The sequence below is a fragment of the Anolis carolinensis genome, chromosome 1, assembly GCF_035594765.1.
Source record: "Anolis carolinensis isolate JA03-04 chromosome 1, rAnoCar3.1.pri, whole genome shotgun sequence".
Taxonomy (NCBI): Eukaryota; Metazoa; Chordata; class Lepidosauria; order Squamata; family Dactyloidae; genus Anolis; species Anolis carolinensis.
Genome location: NC_085841.1, coordinates 330,568,123 through 330,587,483, shown reverse-complemented (window position 1 = coordinate 330,587,483; position 19,361 = coordinate 330,568,123). Strand labels below are relative to the sequence as shown.

The window sequence follows — 19,361 nt, the reverse complement described above, 5'->3', positions numbered from 1 at the left end:
AAGCTATTTAACTCAGCAGACTGAAAGCCAAAACCAAGGTTACAACAACATCTGTTATAGAACTCCAATATGCTGATGATAACGTAGTCTGTGCACATTCAGAAAAAGACCTACATGCCACTCTAAACACCTTTGCAGAAGCATACAAAAAGCTTGGCTTTTCACTGAACATCAAGAAAACCAAAGTCCTCTTCCAGCGGTCACCAGCCAATCCCTCTGCAATGCCAGAAGTACAGCTTAGTGGTGTAATGTTTAAAAATGTTGATCATTTCCTCTACCTTGGCAGCCACCTCTCCACAGAAGTCAGTATTGGCATTGAAATACAACACCGCCTGACCTCAAGCAGAGAGTGTTTGAGGATCAGGACATCCGTAGGGATACCAAGGTGCTTGTTTATAAAGCTATTGTCCTCCCATGTTATGCCTGCAAAACATGAACCATTTACAAACATCACACTGAACTCTTGGAACGATTCCATCAGTGTTGCCTCCAAAAAATCCTGCAAACCTCTTAGGAACACAGGCAGACAAACGTCAGCATGCTGGAAGAAGCAAAGATCACTAGCACTGAAGTGATGCTACTATGCCATCAACTCCCTGGACTGGCCACGTTGTCCGAATGCCCGATCACCGTTTCCCAAAGCAATTACTATACTCCCAACTCCAGAACAGAAAACAGAATGTTGGTGGACAGGAAAAGAGATTTAAAGATGAGCTTAAAACTAACCTTAAAAACCATGGCATAGACACTGAGAACTGGGAAGCCCTGGCCCTTGAGCGGGAGGTCAGCTGTGATCAGTAGTGGTGTGGAATTTGAAGAGGCACGAATGGAGGGTGAAAGGGAGAAATGTGCCAAGAGGAAGGCGTGTCAAGCCAATCCTGATCAGCCGATGCCCTCACTGTGAAAGAAAAGGCGGATCAAGAACAGGGCTCCACAGTTACCTATGTATCCACAGCCAGGATACTATACCTGGAAGACAATCATACTCAGACAACAAGGGATTGCCTAAGACTCTGTGTCTAATACCTGAAAAAGCCCAACTTGTGTAAGACACTGAAAAAGGAGCTTTTTCTAACATTGGAAACATTTCCTGCATTCATCCATGGATGATTTATCTGTCAGGTTATCAGCCGGGCTTCTGTGAGTTTTTATGTTAGAATACTGATATTTCTTATACCTATTAACATCTGCAATTACTCTGAAAGTTATATATATATACTATATCATCTCTCTGCAAATGCAAGGGTGATGGAAATGTGCCTCCATGTTGAGAGATCTGACAATAAGATCCATTTTGGATGCCATGATAGCTTTTATGTTAGAATACTGATATTTCTTATACCTATTAACATCTGCAGAAAAAAATGTAGAAAATAGCATTCTGAAATTGAGTATCTAGTGTTAAATTAGGTTATTGATGACATAGCAGAAACCAAAATCAGTTGGTTTTTTAAGCAAAGGTGTATCATGGTTGAGCTGTATATGTTAAAGACTCAAATAATCAAACCCATTAAAATCTTTTAACAAAACAATATCCCCCTGCTTTAATATAACAAATGCATAAGAATTCATGATTGATCACTTGCTCATCCAAGTGATAACAGCTGCAGAAAATTTCAGACTGATGGAGTTAAAACTGCAAGAGCAAATAACAGATTTCAGTTGTCTTCAAATTAATTGTCTAAATGTTGCCTGGGGGCATGATGCAAAGATTACATCTGTAAATGCCATATATTATTACTTCCTAGAGCAGACAATGTTAAGTTGCATGTAACAAAGAGCCATTCCCCATCTAGCATGAAGTGATGAACTCGTCCGTACAGTTAGTGCAGGTAGAATGTTAAAGAATAGCATTTCTTATTAAGGAAATAATGCTAACATTTAAAGGCAGACAGATATCAGAACACCCCAATAAAATAACATTTAATTGACAAAAGGAAGACTATTTTGAACCAAAAAAAAGCACACTGCTACTCAAATGCCCACAAACTGCTATGACCTTTATTATGCCACAGAGAATTCGAATAAAAATATACCTTCCATTTAAAAAGAAGAAAACCCAGAAAGTTTATTTTAAAAATATCAGCATTGTCTAAAATCTAATCAGAGTATTTAACATAAAAAAAGTTCTTTAAATACATTCTGTGTGGTTTTTTATTAAAGGAAACAGTGTTCTATGCAGTATGTACTCTTACACGAGCAATGTAAGATGGTTCATATCAGACAACATATTAACAAAAATATGAACTTTAGTATGTCACTGTACAGCATACACTAGAAACTATATTCAATTACATGGAACTCGTCTTAAAAAATTAGCCTCTATTGCTGTAAGGGTGAAAAACTGCAGAGGGGAAAGGCGGCATTTTGCATCCACACAGGGGTTACCAAAACAACTGGAAATGAAGTTGTGTCACTTCTGTTTTTGTCTACAGCTGATTTTCTGATATTTTGGAACATGTGCATTGAGGGGAGTGGTGGTAGGAACAAACATGCGATGTTTGACCGAGGTTTTGAGCTCAAAAAAATCAAGTTGGTAGGCGACTTAAAGGCACATACGTACATAAAGAAGACATGCCCGTGATGTGTTAAGAGGCAGACCAGGTGAGGCAGTGAGTTAAAGGATTCATAACTCTCTCCTGGTCCCCATATATGCACCCAAACCAGCAAAGGAAACCAAAATGGTAAAAGTTTGGAAATCAAGCCCTGTGAGGAACAGCTTAGGAGCTGGTATGTTGAGACGAGAAGATTAAGAGGTGACACAGTAGCCATTGAAAGGCTGTCATATTAAGGAGGGAACAAGTTTGTTTTCTGCCCCTCCAGAGAACAATAGATTCAAACTACAGGAAAGAGATTCCACCTAAACATGAGGAAGAACTTCCTGAGAATAAGAGCTGTTCAGCAAAGAATATGCTGCATCAGACCATGAGGTTTTTTCTAGAAGTTTTTACACAGAGGCTAGATGGCTATCTGTGGGAATGCTTTGATTGTGTGTTCCTCACTAGCAGAGTTGAGTTTGCTTGAATGGCCTTGGTGGTCTCTTCCAACTCTTATGTTTTTATGATCTCAACAGCAGAAGCATCTAGTTACCCAAAGCAGACCTCTAATTCGCCTGTTCTGACCACTGCAGCTTTCTAGAAAAACTCAGCATTAGAACTTTGAATTTTTTAGACCAGGCATGTACAACCTGCGGCCCTCCAGCTGTTTTGGCCTCCAACCCCCAGAAACCCTAGCTAGCTTGTCTAATGGCCAGGAATTCTGGGAGTTGGAGGTCAAAACAGCTGGAGGGCCACAGGTTGTGCAGGGTGGTTTAGACTCTTCACAAAAACTCTTTTAGCCTGCATTAGCTACATGCACGCAATCTCTAGTTAACAGCCTCCATTTTAACAGAAGATGCACTCTAGAAGCTGTTTTCCACAATGATGTTTAATGTATAGATTTGTTTGGCATTCATTTTATTCCGTGCCTTATTATATGCACAGGACTGTCCATGCCATTAGAATTAATCTAATTTTGTAAAAGGATGACTTACATACATAATATTTTGCAAACACACACTTGCTATGCATACACATACATCCTTCTTCATACTTGGTTTTAAATTTAAAAAATTCAGAGAAATAGAAAATGAGCGAAAGTTAAGTGAAACAAACTTACTAAGGTGCAGTACTGCCAAGACTATTAAGATGGCTTGATGGGATATATTTCAAAATGCACACATCCCTGAAGAGGACACTCATTAACATAAGGCATTTTACCAAATTCTTCACCCATACAAATCTCTATACTGTGTTATATACTTCCCCTCAGTACAATATACCAATGATTATGGTACTTTTGGAAGCAGAAAGGGCTAGATCGATCATTAATTTGACCTGGGAAGCCCATTTCTAAATGATTCTCAAGTAAATCTTTGCATCATTTTATGGTAAACAGGAGCATGTTGCAACAAATTTAGATAGATGTTAAGCATAACTATTTCTGTAAACAAATTGGGGACAGGGAGGAAAATACATGCTGGCTTTTTCTAACCTTCCAAAACATGTATATATGTGAGGCTGTCAATTTTAGCTGCATTAATTATTAAAAGGAGAAAAGCAAGAGGTGATAGCTATTATGCATTATTTAATGCAAGATAAGACTGCATAATCTTTTGCACATGCACCAGTGTGTGCAGGTTAGGTAGGAAGGCAAAGCAAACACCAAACCTCCTACAATGTTACAGATTAGTATCCCCCCCTTTTTTTTTTTAATATGGGGCTGGAAAGAAGCTTCTCAAAAGACTGTGATGCATTATGTTAGGGAAAAGGTATGCCTGATTCTATTTCATCCTTTTCATGCTCTGGTGCAAAAACAAGACAAACTGCCATTTCTTTTTATGCTAAATTCCTCAGGTTTTTTAAAAAATGGCATATATATTTATTAAAAATGCCTCTTTGATAGGTGGCATTCATGACATTTCCGCATCCAGAAGTGCCTCAGAAGCCCCCTCCCTGCACACAAGGCCACCACAGCTGACAGTCAACTGAGTTTGATCACAGCCACTTGGAATCGGATTTTCATAAGACAGACGAGGAGCCTAACCGCTGCTTTCTTTCTCGCTCCTATCAGATGAGAAACTGGTGGGGGGAGCAGGTCCTGAGGGAAAAACACTACAATCAAGGGCTATGTGGTTCTCTTGCTGTCCCTCTACAGCTGCAATTTTCAAAGGAGCTTGCCTCAGGCACTTTCAAATGATGGTGTCTCAATTCTGTAATCATATTTCAAGAGCTTTTTCTTAAAGGGTCTTTTAGGTAAACCTAGTCCGTCAACTACATTTATGGACTCAACAATCACAGCTGCGATATAATGGTAGTTTTAGTGTTTCTCAGAATTCTGTCAGGAAAGCAGTGTATGGCACAACTTAACAAGTCTTTTCTAAACCTGTGCTTAATGCTGCCCAGCATCTGTACCCAAATTATATGCCTAACTACTTTAAATGTCCTTCTCTATAGTCACAAGATGGCTTATAAAGAAAACTATTTTGGAAGACCAATAGGCTTAAGCACCATGTAATTCTGCCTCATGATTCTAAAGTATATTACTGGAAAATATTAAGGAACTATGTAAGAACAATGCACATGGATGAAATGAAGATGAGAAGCAAGCAAGTAACAAAAAGAAAAAAGATGACAATTCAAGGTTATGCACATCTCTCAGGATTAAAAGTTATCAGGTTGAATACAAAAATTTAACAATAATGGCCTTTTCCTACTGCTGATTTAGTTGACTTAGTTCTCCAAGTTTAGGTCCTTCTATTGCTACACTGACACCATGCATGTGGAAGAAGAAATTATTAACAAACTTGCGGAAACTGGTTTGCAGAAGTATTTTTTCCCCAATATGAAAATACTCGCAACTGATAAATGAGGGTTGGCACACCAGCTGACTACTGGGGGAACAGAACAGAATACAGAACAGGACAGCTGTAGGCCATTGGATGTCCTCTAGATATTTTGCATGGTGACTTCCCTAATTTCTCACTAACTGGTTATGCTGGCTGGGGCTGAATGGACTACAGCGCCGATACCTGAATGACACATGTTTCCTACACCAATAGTCCACTGGAGGATAGTGCTGAACACTGAATAGGACACTCCATACGTAATTTTATTGAATAATGATTGCAGAGGGCCACAAGGCTCCCTGCACCACAGTACATGACATGCAAATAGGTGTCAGCCTGGGGGCCAGATAATGCACTGCTTTTAGTCATTGTCACAATTTCTTCTGTAGAAGTTATTGACCACTATTAATAAAGTAGCTGTACTGAAAGCACAATTTCAGATACAGTATCTGAGTGTTTCAAGTTGCTGAAGTCAGGTGACTCTCAAACTCTAACTTCATTTCTATTAAGAACCTGAGAGTTGAAGGATGTCACTAATGGAAAGGAAAAAGCGGGAAGGGGGAGCCCAAAGTAGGGAAAGACAGTTTCTATTTATGACCTTGCACAGCACTACACCAGGGGTAGAAACTCCAGAAAGCAGAAGCAAAATATTAAGGCTAATCCACAATGAGGAGTCAGGGACCACCCCTTTCCAAGCCCTTGTTTTAAATTGTGACTTAAAAGACAGTCTCGCCTTCAAAGCAGCACCTTGCTCTGTGCAAGAGACTCTCAACAGATAGCACTTTTCCAATTCCCCTCACCGCCTGGCATCTCCCATCACATCCAGCACCATTACTGTACTGAGCTCCGCCATTCTGCCCATTTTCCCTGTTGACATGGATAGAAAATTGAGCAATTACCCTTAAATGCCTCTCTCTCAGATCACCCAGATTGCTACATACACAATATTAAGCCCTCAATTGCCCCTGGCCAAAAGTGGTTCAACCAGGCCTGTCCTTTAGGAATTAAACAATTTTTCTTGCTTGCAAAAGTTTATTATTCCTATAGTTGTCACTATATTAAATCCTATTAAAACAGGCTTCTCTCAGTGCAGTTAGCCAGAGACCTTGCTTTGAGTTTTGAAGCATGATAGATACAAGGCAAAGGTATGCTGAGGTATGCTGCTTCTTGAGCCAACATATATTGTTTAGGTGTGTGTGCACACAGATGTGCCAAAGAAAGAATGAATGGGCAGTACTGTTTGTCTTCATTGTGTCATGATTGCAGAATTTCTTTAATGAATCTGATATCTACAGTGCAATTATTATTTCTAAGGATCATGGGTTTCTTAAAAGAATTACATTTCTCATAACTGTGAAATTGCAATATAGCCATAATTTTATTTTAAATAAAGTTAATCCCTCATTGATTAGGTCACTATGGCAGGTGCTACTGTTGTCTCCTGCAAACCTTGGTTCAGTATGATAGATGCAGATCCACTAAAGGAGAGTGAGATGAAAAGCCTTTCCATAATCTTTTGATGTCCAACTGAAAAGACTACTGTGTTTGGTGAAAGTAGGTTTTGTATTTCCTGCCCATAATTCTTAATAGCTACTCACTTTTTTTTTGTTATCCTTTCATCATCATCACTACACTCTTCAAAACACACGACTAAGGTCCAGAATACAACATCAGTTTAATTTTGTCCCTATGAACAATCTTACATTGTGTTGCTGCACTACAGAATCAGAACTCAATACTGAATGTAAGACAGTTTGGGTACAATAATTTTATTACTACATAAATGTAAAATACAGGTTACATATGTAACCTATATTTTACATAGCTGATGAAACAGTAGTAGTATGCTATAATTTGCAAAGAGAAAAAAGATCCAGCTCCAGTTGAAGTCTCAAGCCTCAATGAGAGGTACAAATGAAAAATTTCTGCTCTACTTACTGCATGTATGGCATTTCATTCTGTCAATGGTATGAACTGCTTTTTCCATGTTTCAAGTGTAAAGTTTCACTCTTAACTCAGAGAGACATTGTTTTAACAACTCTTCATTCCATGTCAATTGCATTATTCCCTTATATTTCTATGTAAGCTTTGACTTAGCTTTTTGATTTGCAATGTGGTTATAATTTTGTGGGACTCAACTCAGCAGGTTAGTCTTACACATGGGCAGAACTCTAGCCATTTCAAGTGAAATGTTGCACCTACTGGCAGAAGGCATGTCCTTGCCTGCCAGCTTTCCTGCTGGTCTAGTTAATATTACTATAGACCAGTGCCTAGAGTACTTTTCCACTTGTTTCTATTGGCTGATAAAACTATTTCTAGGTGCTGGATGCCCACATCAACTGTGAAGCCAAGCAAAGTAGAAAGCCAGTCAGGAAGTGGTAAAAAACCACAACTGCCAGCAGAAGTAGCAGAGGGACAATCCAAGTCTCCACATACTCATCCAGTGGAGACAGGCATAGTACCAAACAGGATGGGCTTAGCTTTTACAGAGGCAGTTTTGTAAGACCTTTTAAATAGTTCTCAGGAATGAGAAACTAATTAATGGGAGAACCAGTAAGAATGGAAAAACTGAAATGTGCTAGATGTATTTGCCTTGAGGAGACAAATGATATTGAACAAATAACAGTAGAAGAAAACAGAAACAATCCACGTTCTTCAATTTGTTATGACCGATTTTACTTCCTTTACTACCAAGTCTAAATCCTACATCTAATTCTTCGTCTTTTCTTCTCCCAGTTCTGAGATCTCCCTCAGTTCCATAATACAGACATTTTCAGAACAGATGCTTTCACTCTTAGATAGTTTATCTCACAAATATCATGAATTCACCTTCTTTCTTTCCTTGAAGAAATTTCCATTCACCTTAGCTGGAGAGTCCTAAGAAATGGGAATGTATGGACCTTAATTTCAGCTATGATGATAGAAATGGCGAAGCAGTTCTAACGTGGGCCGACAATAGTAGAATGAGCCTCCTTCATGACAGTAAATTACCACCATCATTTAATAGTGGCCGATGGAAGCGTGGTTATAACCCTGATCTGATTTTTGTAAAGGAAAGCATAAGCCACCAATGCACCAAAAGGGTATTAAACCCAATACCTAACACACAACACAGACCAATATGCTGCGTAGCATATTGGTCTGTGTCCCATTCCGCAGAAGATATAACTTCAATAAAGCTAACTGGACAAAGTTTACAGAGACCTTGGAAGCTGCTATTTCTGATATAGAACCTTCTATAGAAAATTATGACCTGTTCGTAGAAGTTGTGAAAAGATCCTCAAGGCTCTCAGTCCCTAGAGGCTGTCGCACAAGCTACCTACCAGGCCTAAACGAAGAATCACTAAATCAGCTACAAGAATATCTCAGATTATTTCAAGAGAACCCATACAGTGATGGGACTATAGCAGCAGGCCAAAAACTATCTACAGCCTTAGCTAATGCTAAGAAAGACCGTTGGATAGAGCTGCTTGAGAACCTGGACATGTCCAAGAGTAGCCGAAAAGCCTGGCAATTGCTGAGACGCCTGGATAGTGACCCTCTGGTCAACCCTGGACACGCGAATGTGACACCAGATCAGATAGCTCACCAGCTAATTCAGAATGGGAAAACCAACTGCAGCAGAATAAAGATGAAAATCAACAGGGTGCCAGAACTTGAAACCCACCAGTTGTCTTCTCCTCTAAACCTGAAAGAACTCAGAGAAGCCATCAAGCGATGTAAGACTGGTAAAGCACCTGGCCTAGATGACCTGATGATGGAGCAAATCAAACACTTGGGCCCCAAAGCTGAAAACTGGCTTTTGAAATTCTACAATCAATGCCTGGCACACAAACAGATTCCTAGAGCATGGAGGAAAACTAAGATAATTGCCATCTTAAAACCTGGTAAAGATGCCTCCAATGCCAGGAACTATCGACCAATCTCCCTCTTATGTCATCTATATAAAGTCTATGAGAGGATGCTATTAAATCGACTAGGACCTGTTATCGAACCCAAGCTTATTGCACAACAAGCAGGTTTCAGACCAGGGAAAAACTGTACAGGTCAAATTCTTCATCTGACTGAACATATCGAGGAAGGCTATGAGAAAGGCTGCATTACAGGAACAGTTTTTGTGGACCTTACGGCAGCCTATGACACGGTGCAACATAGAAAAATGCTGCATAAAGTCTACCATATCACCCAGGACTTTGACTTTACAAAAACTGTCCAGACCCTCTTAGAAAACCGCAGCTTCTATGTGGGCCAGAAAAGCAGATGGAGGAGGCAAAAGAATGGTTTACCCCAAGGCAGCGTTCTTGCACCAACCTTATTTAATATCTTCACGAACGATCAGCCACAACCACCACTCACAAAGAGCTTTATATATGCTGATGACCTTGGCCTTACAACACAAGCAAAAGATTTTGAAACAGTTGAAAAGCAACTCACCAATGCCTTGAAAGATCTCTCCAGCTACTACAAAGAGAACCACCTGAAGCCTAATCCTGCCAAGACACAAGTGTGTGCTTTCCACCTACGTAACCGCGAAGCCAACAGGAAACTGAAAGTTACTTGGGAAGGCCAAGAGCTCGAATACTGTTTCCATCCTAAATACCTTGGTGTCAGCTTAGACCGAACACTAACATATAGGAAACACTGCATGAACACCAAGCACAAAGTAGCTGCACGCAATAACATCCTGCGGAAACTGACTGGCAGCGCATGGGGAGCAGACCCACAAGTAATAAGAACATCAGCCCTGGCCTTGTCTTTCTCAACTACAGAGTATGCCTGTCCTGTTTGGCACAAGTCTGCCCATGCAAAGCAGGTGGACATAGCACTGAATGAAACATGCAGAATCATCACAGGATGCCTTAAACCTACACCTGTTGATAAACTCTACAGGTTAGCTGGCATTGCCCCTCCTGACGTGCGACGGGAAGTTGCTGCTAACGGTGAGAGAAAAAAGGTCAAACATTGTGAAAGCCACCCACTGCATGGCTATCACCCTCCTCCCACCAGACTCAAATCAAGGAAGGGCTTCATGAGAACCACCACTCCTCTTGATGTTCCTCCAGCAACAGCAAGGGTGTCCCTCTGGGCAGCTAAACCTGGCAATTCTAACTGGATGGCCCCCCAAGAGGGTCTTCCTCCAGGGGCAAACCAAGAATGGGCAACTTGGAAGTCCCTGAACAGACTCAGAAGTGGAGTGGGCAGATCAAAAGACAACTTGGCAAGGTGGCACTACCTGGAGGAATCCTCCACCTTGTGTGACTGTGGAGCTGAACAAACAACTCAGCATATGTATGCTTGCCCACAATGCCCTGCCTCATGTACGGAGGAGGAGTTGTTTAAAGCGGTTGCTGTTGCCCGCTTTTGGTCCAAAACTATTTAGTTGCTTGTGATTTCTTTTCTTTTTTTTATTTCCATTATTTGAAATGTATTTGTTGTACAATGCTTTTGACACGAAATAAATAAATAAATTTCAGCTAAAAGGGGAGGGCCTCACCTCCTCCATCATCTGCTGCCTCTGAACTCTGCTGCCTCAGACGGTGGCTGAAAGAAACCACAAAAAGAAGACAATTTTAGAGGGGAAATTATAAAACGACTTCTTCCAAGGCTTTCCTCTGAAGAATACAAAAATATATCATGAACCACATCCTTGCACTATCCTGTGAATTATTGGGGAAGTGTGTGTTGGTACTCTGTATTCTTTTGCAAGCATATCACAACTGGTGTCTTACAAGGATAATGATATACCAAAAGAAACTGCGTAATTATTAGCATTATACTTTATGACATGGCTTGAGAGAAAACCTTTCTGCTGTGCTGTGCCAACTATGAAATTCCCTCTCGAGTGGCCCAACTGGAATCAAATGTTATTGTCATTGTTGTACCAAACGAGAACATGGCTTTTTGCTAGAGTCTTTGGAGCCTAAAAGATACCAATCCAAATTTACATATAGTTTAAAACTGTTTTTATCTATTTTAACTAGATTCAGATTAATTTTTAACTTGTCAAATTATTTAATATTTTAAGTATGTTTAAATTCTTTCTGTTTTCTGTTTAATTTATTCTAGTGAGTGCACCACCCTGAAATCCCATGATGTAGGGTTGGTATTTTAAATAAATAATTATGGATTGGCTCAGCTGCCCAAGCCGAAAAGTGCCTGGATAACTGTCAATAGTTGTGCAGAAATATATGGTAAATCAATAGTCAAGCAATAAACTTACTCTTCAACATCTTGTTCAGCAGGCTTCTTTTTTGACCTGGAAGACAAAAAAAAAAGGCCAATGTTGAAAAAGGGCGGAATTTATTCCAAAGAATGAGCCGAGGAACTAGAGCAGAGCTTTCCAAACTGTGTGTTGGGAAACACTAGTGTGCCGCCTGCAATCCCAAAGTATGTTTCATGAAAAATGATCCCCCGCCTTCACCCCCACAAACAAAGGCTTGTGCTGTTCAAGTGTAGGTACTGTTACAACCTTTATAATTTGCACAATGTACTGATTGAGTTGAAAAAACTGCCACCAAAATGGATATGTTTCTAATTAAGAAAAAAAAAATCTGTTGACAAAGATTTTTGCGATAAACCACATGGAGTAGCTATAGAGGAAACAACACACAAGAATCAATTGTAGTACATAAGTCTAAAAGAAAAAGTTCCAAACCTCTTTTATACAGTAAATGAAACTTGTATATATTATATATTATATGAAAAGTATATATATTATAGCGTTCCCACACTACTTCGTGGTTCACTCTTCGCGGATTTGCTGTTTTGCAGTTTTTCAATAAACTCTAAAAGACAATTATAAATCATAAAAAATTACCATTTACAGCTTAAAGAAGGGAGGAAGGAGAAGCCAAAGAGAGAGAAAAGGAGCCCAAGCAGCAACGGGAGGAGAAGGAGGTGATTTATCAACACATGTTTGGTTGATAAAGACTTAAAATAGTGTATAACTATTAAAATAATGTATAAATATTAAAATAAATATAGCGTCCCTACTTCATGGATTTTCACTTATTGTGGGTGGTCCTAGAACCTAAGTGAGGGAACACTGTATATACAGTTTAATATATATATATTCTATAGTATGAAATCTTTATAAGAAGTTGGTTTAACTTCCGGTTTGCCAGTAAAACTGAATTACTGTGTTGCTTAAGGATGCATGTCTAAAAACTGTGTCACCAACATGAAAGATTTGAGAAGCTCTGAATTAGCGCTTGCAATAAGTACTTCATGGTAACTGCTGGACTCCTCTACAGAACTTGGAAAAGTAACTGCCCATAAATGTCTTGCATTGGGGTAGTTTAGAATAAAATAAAGGAGATTGGGACATGATATTTTCACAACTCTTGTGAAACATCCTGCACAATGCCCCATCAGTGTGATGCATGAGCTGTACACATACATGGGAGTACATAAATTTCACCACAAATGAGATGCAAAATTCTTGCATTTCAAATGACAGAGAGAGAAAAGAGAGGGCATTTGTGTATCTACTATTGCTACAATCTTGTAACATCTGAATCTACTCTCAGTCATAACTAACGTCTAGGGTTATTATACATCATCCTCTCCTCAAACAAGTTCTATTTTTCAAAGCTAAAAATTCTGTTTTTAAAAATTCTGTCTGGGTTTTTGTATACATCCTCCCATCTCTCAAACTAAGAAGCAAGCAGCAGTAAGTCTAGTTATTTAGAGAATCTATATATATAAAATGGTAATGGAATCCCGGCACCGAGCAAAACAACAAAACTACATATCCCACAACCTCAAAATTTGCCAGCACAACCCCTCATCCCTGCCTCTGGGTTCATACAACTAAAATAAACAACAGGAACCACCACGGGGCCTAAAAACAAAAACGCTCCATGTGCGCCTCCGCCACAACGAACCCCAGGCACGGAGAGAACCACCCCTCCCCTCAACAGGCGCTCCCGCGCGCTCCCCTCTTCCTGCTCCGAGGCACCACGACCAAGAAAAAACCTCACCCAGCGGCCCTCAACATGGCACCAGGGAGGAGGGACCAGCAAGGCCTACACAGAGCCCCCCACCGCCGCCCTCCCCCTGGCGAGGCCTGGCCAGGACTGGGGCCGGGGGACGCAGCCAGGAGAGGGCCGGGAGGCAAGGCCTCCTCCCCGGCCACCCTCCTCCGGGACGACCTCCTCCTCATGGTCATCAGGGAAAGAGAGCGAGGTGGGAGGGAGGGGCCTTGCCCACGTCGCCCCCTCAAACAGGCACACCAAGGCCACGGAGGGGCGGGGGCCAGAAGGGAAGCAGGAAGAGTTCTCCCTCCATTACTTTCAGCTTCTCCTCCTCTACACCTCAATTCCAATACAGTAAAGTCTCACTTATCCAACATTCTGGATTATCCAACACAATTTGGTAGTCAATGTTTTAAATATATCGTGATATTTTGGTGCTACATTTGTAAATACAGTAATTACTACATAGCATTACTGCCTATTGAACTACTTTTTCTGTCAAATTTGTTGTATTGCATGATGTTTTGGTGCTTCATTTGTAAAATCATAACCTCATTTAATGTTTAATAGGCTTTTCCTTAATCCCTCCTTATTATCCAACATATTTGCTTATCCAACATTCTGCAGGCCCGTTTATGTTGGATAAGTGAGACTCTACTGTAAAAATAATCACAACCACAACAATAATCATCAACAGCTTCACAGGCAAGAACCACCCAGGCACTGAAGCTGCAAGGCCATTCAGTGCTAATCAAGCTCGCCAATGGCAACATTCACACTTGGCCTCCAAACAGACAATACAGTAGAGTCTCACTTAGCCAAGCTTCACTTATCCAAGCCAGTCTGCCATTTAGTAGTCAATGTTTTTGAATTAAGTGTTGCTATGTTTGCGTGCTACATTCGTAAGAACAGTAATTAATACATAACATTACTTTATATCATATGTAATAATTACTATGGTCTAATAAGAAAACAGAACAATAGAATCTCTAAAATCAGGACACAAAATACAAAACAACACTCAAAAGACAGGGACATTCCAAACACGGGAATTCCACACAGGAAACAATCAGGCCCAGCTAACACCTCCCAACAAAGGATTCCCTCAACCAGGAAACAGCCAGGCCTCGAATCTCCAGGGCCATTCAATACATTCAAAACGTAACTAATTGCAACATTCATACTTCCTGCACTCAGACTATTCATTGCTATTCGACCTGCCCAACCAACAATTCCACAAGGTAGAAAGCAGCCAGGCTTCAAAGCACCAACACTATTCACTCCTCTTCAACCTCTCAAACCAATATTTCCCCTACATAAAAAACTCTCACATTTGGAAGCCATCACACCACTCCGTCCCATTCAACCAGCCGAAGCAAGGAGGCCCATATATAGAAAGCACCCAGGCTTGGAAGCAGCGAGGCGATTCAGTGGAATTCTAAATGGCCACAGCAACGCGTGGCAGGGCACAGCTAGTATCTTATAAATAGGGGTGGCCACAAATAATTTAATGCCATCACACTGTGGCAATGGGACTCATGGAGATAGTGAGGAGTGGGACAGGAGACAGAACGACAGTGGGCCTGACAAAGAAGGAACTCCTGCATGGCACTGAGTGACTGGGAGCTTCTTCCTGCTTCTTCAGAATAAGGGGTGTTTATCTTCCCTACTTCTTTCCCTTTCCCTTTCCCTTTCTAAAGCCCCTCTGCCAATTGTCCTTTTTGCCATTTAATGTTCTTTTTTGCTTTTCTTTTCTTTCTTTTTTGATCCCCTCCAGTTTTCTCTTTTGTGCCCTACCTCACAGGGATGTTGAAGAACCTGTAGTGCTGGAGTAGTGGATAAGCAGACACAAGGGATAACTCTAATCCCAGATAATGCTGGGATATTGCTGAAAAAACTAGATTGATGGTTGGTATTATTAAATACCACTAAATAAGCAATTAAAATTGCTCTTATGTAAATCAAATGAAGGTTAGGAATATTTCTATTTCAATTGAATAGCCCTTCTCCTTATAGAGAAGAGCTACTCAAAGTGAGCACATCATATGTGTGTTCTCATTTTGGCTTTGCAAAATATAGCAACCCCATCAATTCCAGACCTTGGCATGGAACAAATGATTAATTGTGGTCACTAAGCAAAAGATCCTTCTAACTTAGTTTTCATATTTATTTATTTTTAAAACTACTCAAAATAACATTACCTGCCATGAGCAGACAGTGGTTTCAAATCCTACTGACTAGTAGGAAGAAAGTCAAATGAAACTGCCGGATAGAACTGTGAGCCAAAAAACGTTTTCATTTTGGTTCTTTGAAATATCCTTTGGGCATGTTATTGTCTGTGAAGATGCCCCAGAACACTCACTCAAAACATCAGTAACGTGCAGCTAAAACATATTTTGCCTTCAGAAGAAAATCATGCCAAGCTGGTGGCAGGTACTAATGGTTGCGCTGCTTTCTTTAGTCATAAAGACAGGGTTCAATGCTTCCTCATACAACACTGGAAAAGATTGGGCCAGAAGCCCTAAAGATCAGGGAAAATCTGCTTGGGTTACCAGGAGTTCATCATAAAATGGGGGGCTTGAAGGAAGAAGGTGGCAGTGGCAGGCAGCTCTTTTACTCGTTCTCCACCCCAGCAAGCCCAGAACTAATTCAGATCCGATTAGGGATGCTTGTTCAATATTCAAAATGTAAAACATGGAGGTTGCTGAACCAGCACTTTGAAAAGTTAATTAAATGCCAGGTTTCTTTTTAACAGATACTCCATCACTTGCTGATTGCTTTGACTATTTCAGAGGATGAAGTTTTTTAACTTGGTGCATTGGGAAATACTCTTTGCTCATTCCCTCGAGTGGGAGCACAGCATGATAAGGAACATAAGAAGACTGGCTTCTAACACCACATGTCTTGCCTTCACAGAAGGGCTGCCACCAATAATAATAATAAAAAATAGAGATTGTATCCATTTCATTAAGAGCTCCAGCTTTTATAAAAAGAGATGCCATCTCCAAAAGCCATTATAAAATCTAAGCTGCTGCTTTTCCTTGTTAAAGTGACAGTGTACTAAGAACCATTTCCTTTTGATATACCTTATTAGGTTTTAAGATGCTGCCAAGTTTGCTAAACCTAGACACGTTCTCTTATAAATATACTGCATATTATCATAGAAAAGATTGTGATTTTTTTTAAAAAAAATAGTAGTGTCAATATCATACAAATCTATGATGTGATCACACCTGGTGTACTATGTACAATTTTGCACCTTAAAAAAAAAAGAGGACATTGTAGAACCAAAACAGACATAGAAATGGATAAGCAAAAGGATCAGATAGCTGAAGCAACTCGCCTGTTTTAAAGTGATACAATATTTAGCACCCTTTCGCTCAGAAAAAAGGTGAGACATGGTAGAGATGTATTATTTGGCCTGGTGTAGGGAAAGAGTGGTACAATAAAACCTCCCCATTTATTTCCCATACCATGCACTAGGCTTTTCCAACCCACAGGTCACAGGCCACATACAGCCCAGGACAGCTATGAATGTGGCCTGACATAAAAACTTAAACTTACTTTAAACATGATGAGATTTTTTGGTAATTTTTTGTAACTTGATTGCGAGATTCTTCAGCACAAAATTTGTAAACGACAGTGGAATGGAATGGAATAACTAGAGTATGTTATATCCACAAATATTGAAGTATTATCCATTCACATTATAATCATGCAAAAAGTTTTGCCAAAAGACTTTCTCAAAGATTTTTAAAAACCATCCAAATGAGGCAGTATTGTGGAGAGAAAAGGTGAGATATAAATCAATATAATAATAAAAATAACTATACAAGGATTTTTTGGCTTCTCTGTGGTGGTGAATATCACAAAAATTATGCAAGTCCTCTCCTTCCTATTTTTTGCTCATCTGTTATCATTAGTGTTGCTGTATTTTATGTGCGGCCCAAGACAATCCTTCTTTTTCCAATGTGGCCCAGGGAAGCCAAAATGTTGGACACCCCTGTCACACAGAACAGCACAGGTGTGGATCTTCTACAGAAACTGAGTATTAGGAGATTCAATAAAAATAAATAGAAACATCCTCACAAAGGGCAAGGTTTAACTTTGGTTAAATTATGAAATTTGTTAAGATACCATGCAGTGATGACCACCACAGTGGGCAGAAGTAAAAAAGAATCAGATAGTTAATGAAGGATAAAGTTATTAGTGGCTTCTAATAGTAACAGCTAATCACTATGTAGATGACACTCAACTCCTTACCACCTCAATCCAAGGAAACTGTTTTTGTTCAGAACTTGGACCTGTAATCAGGAATGGACTGGATGATGGCAAACAAACTGAAACTTAACCCAGACAAGAATCTTCCAAAATGCAGATTCAGCCTGAAGTTTCAGGTTGGCAGCTCCTGGATTCAACCCTGAACCTGGAAGCTTAGGTCTTGGCAGTGGTCAGAAGTGCATTTGTAAAGTTAAGCTCATGTACCAGCTGCACCCATTCCTTGACATATCAGATCTTGCATGCCTTTGTTACCTCCTATTTGGATTACTGGTAATATGCTCTATGTTGGGCTTCCTTTGGAGAATGGTCAAAACTTTTAACTGGCCAAAAGAACTGCAACGAGATCATTAACTGGGGCTTGCTGCAGTAAGCTCAAAACTCCTTTGTTGCAAGAGTAATAATGACTGCCAATTCCCAGACAGAATTCGTATCTCTGGTGATGGCCTATAAAGTGCTATATATTTCAGGTCCAGGGTATTTGGAAGACCATATTCTCCTGTATGAACCTGTACGTGTTTTCATTTCTTCTAGGATGGTCCTTCTCTGTCAAACCATCCTCATGGGTACCATCTGATGTGCACAAAGAAGAGGATCTTCTTGATGGCTGTTCCTAGGCACTGGAATTCCCTTTTTAGAGAGCCTAGACTGGCATTGTCTTTAATATCTTTCCACAAAAAGGTAAAAAGCTTCATTTTAATGGGCCTCCAAGAACTGATTTTTCAGGGAAAATAGCCTATAATGTGCCGGAACTTTAACCTATTCTTGTAATTTGTTTTAACTAGTTTCAATTTTATGACAGTTTAATTGCTTTTTAACTCCAAAGTGCTTAACAACAACAACAACAACAACAACAACAACAACAACAACAACAACCTCCAGTATTGGGGCAGGAAAGCAAGCATAAACAAGAGGACACTGGACTCTTATCTTGCTTTATAGGCTGCTCATAGATTTGGTCAATATCTGAAACAGAATACTGGATACGTTCTACTTATATTCTTATGGTATTATAAATATGAGGAAACTGGGCAGGGATGTCGAAGAAATATTGATTTAATACTGGCCATTACTTGTTTTGTAAGACCCAGAATGTCTATTTGAACTGGATAGACAGTCCAAATGCATCATTATTAGCATTAACATGGTGCCAAACCATATTACCTTCTCTCTCTCTCACCAAGTACATGGCTGGCTTCTTCATCTAGATACATGAACAAATGGGACCATATATCCATTCTACTCACAGAACACAAAATTATCTATAAGGACTGATAGGAAAGAGTATGGCCATATTATGTCTCTGAGGCTTTCGAATAGGAAGGTGCTATATTTATGGATACAACTATCCCTTCCTTTTCCATCTGTCATTCTATATGCACCCATGAAAAAAGTAACATTTTCTATATACTGTATATACTCGAAGATAAGCCGAGTTTTTCAGCCCTTTTTTTTAAACTGAAAAAGCCTCCCTCGGCTTATAATGGGGTCAAGGTCAAGGCCAGCAATGGAGCCTGCAGGCTATTGCTTGCAATATATGATCTATTTCTCTCTTACCCTCCCTTAGCAGTGTGTTTACTTTTGCAAAGCTTCCCTCATTCTTAATCAAGGGAATGTTTTGAAAAGGGAAAGACATCCTTGCAAGTCAGGAAGAAGAAATAGATATATTCATTAATCTTATGAAAGCTTTTCCCCCTGAAATATTTGTTAAACTCTCCTAC

General features: G+C 39.9%; 1 protein-coding gene and 1 long non-coding RNA gene across 3 annotated transcripts in view; one reads left to right on the top strand and one right to left on the bottom strand.

Moving 5' to 3' along the window:
- ift43 (intraflagellar transport 43) overlaps positions 1–19,361 on the bottom strand; it is a 65,695-nt gene that overhangs the window by 12,042 nt on the left and 34,292 nt on the right. For both annotated transcript variants that reach the window (XM_003214373.4, XM_008121592.3), the window contains exons 4-5: positions 11,607–11,642; positions 10,881–10,927 (exon numbers count right to left, since the gene is read on the bottom strand). In XM_003214373.4, coding sequence (XP_003214421.1) covers positions 10,881–10,927; positions 11,607–11,642 — 83 coding nt within the window. The remainder of the gene's footprint in view (positions 1–10,880; positions 10,928–11,606; positions 11,643–19,361) is intronic.
- Positions 1–19,361, top strand: part of LOC103281049 (uncharacterized) — a 102,102-nt gene that overhangs the window by 75,487 nt on the left and 7,254 nt on the right. The window contains exon 3 of the long non-coding RNA XR_010002129.1: positions 18,175–18,321. This is a non-coding gene — a long non-coding RNA (uncharacterized LOC103281049). The remainder of the gene's footprint in view (positions 1–18,174; positions 18,322–19,361) is intronic.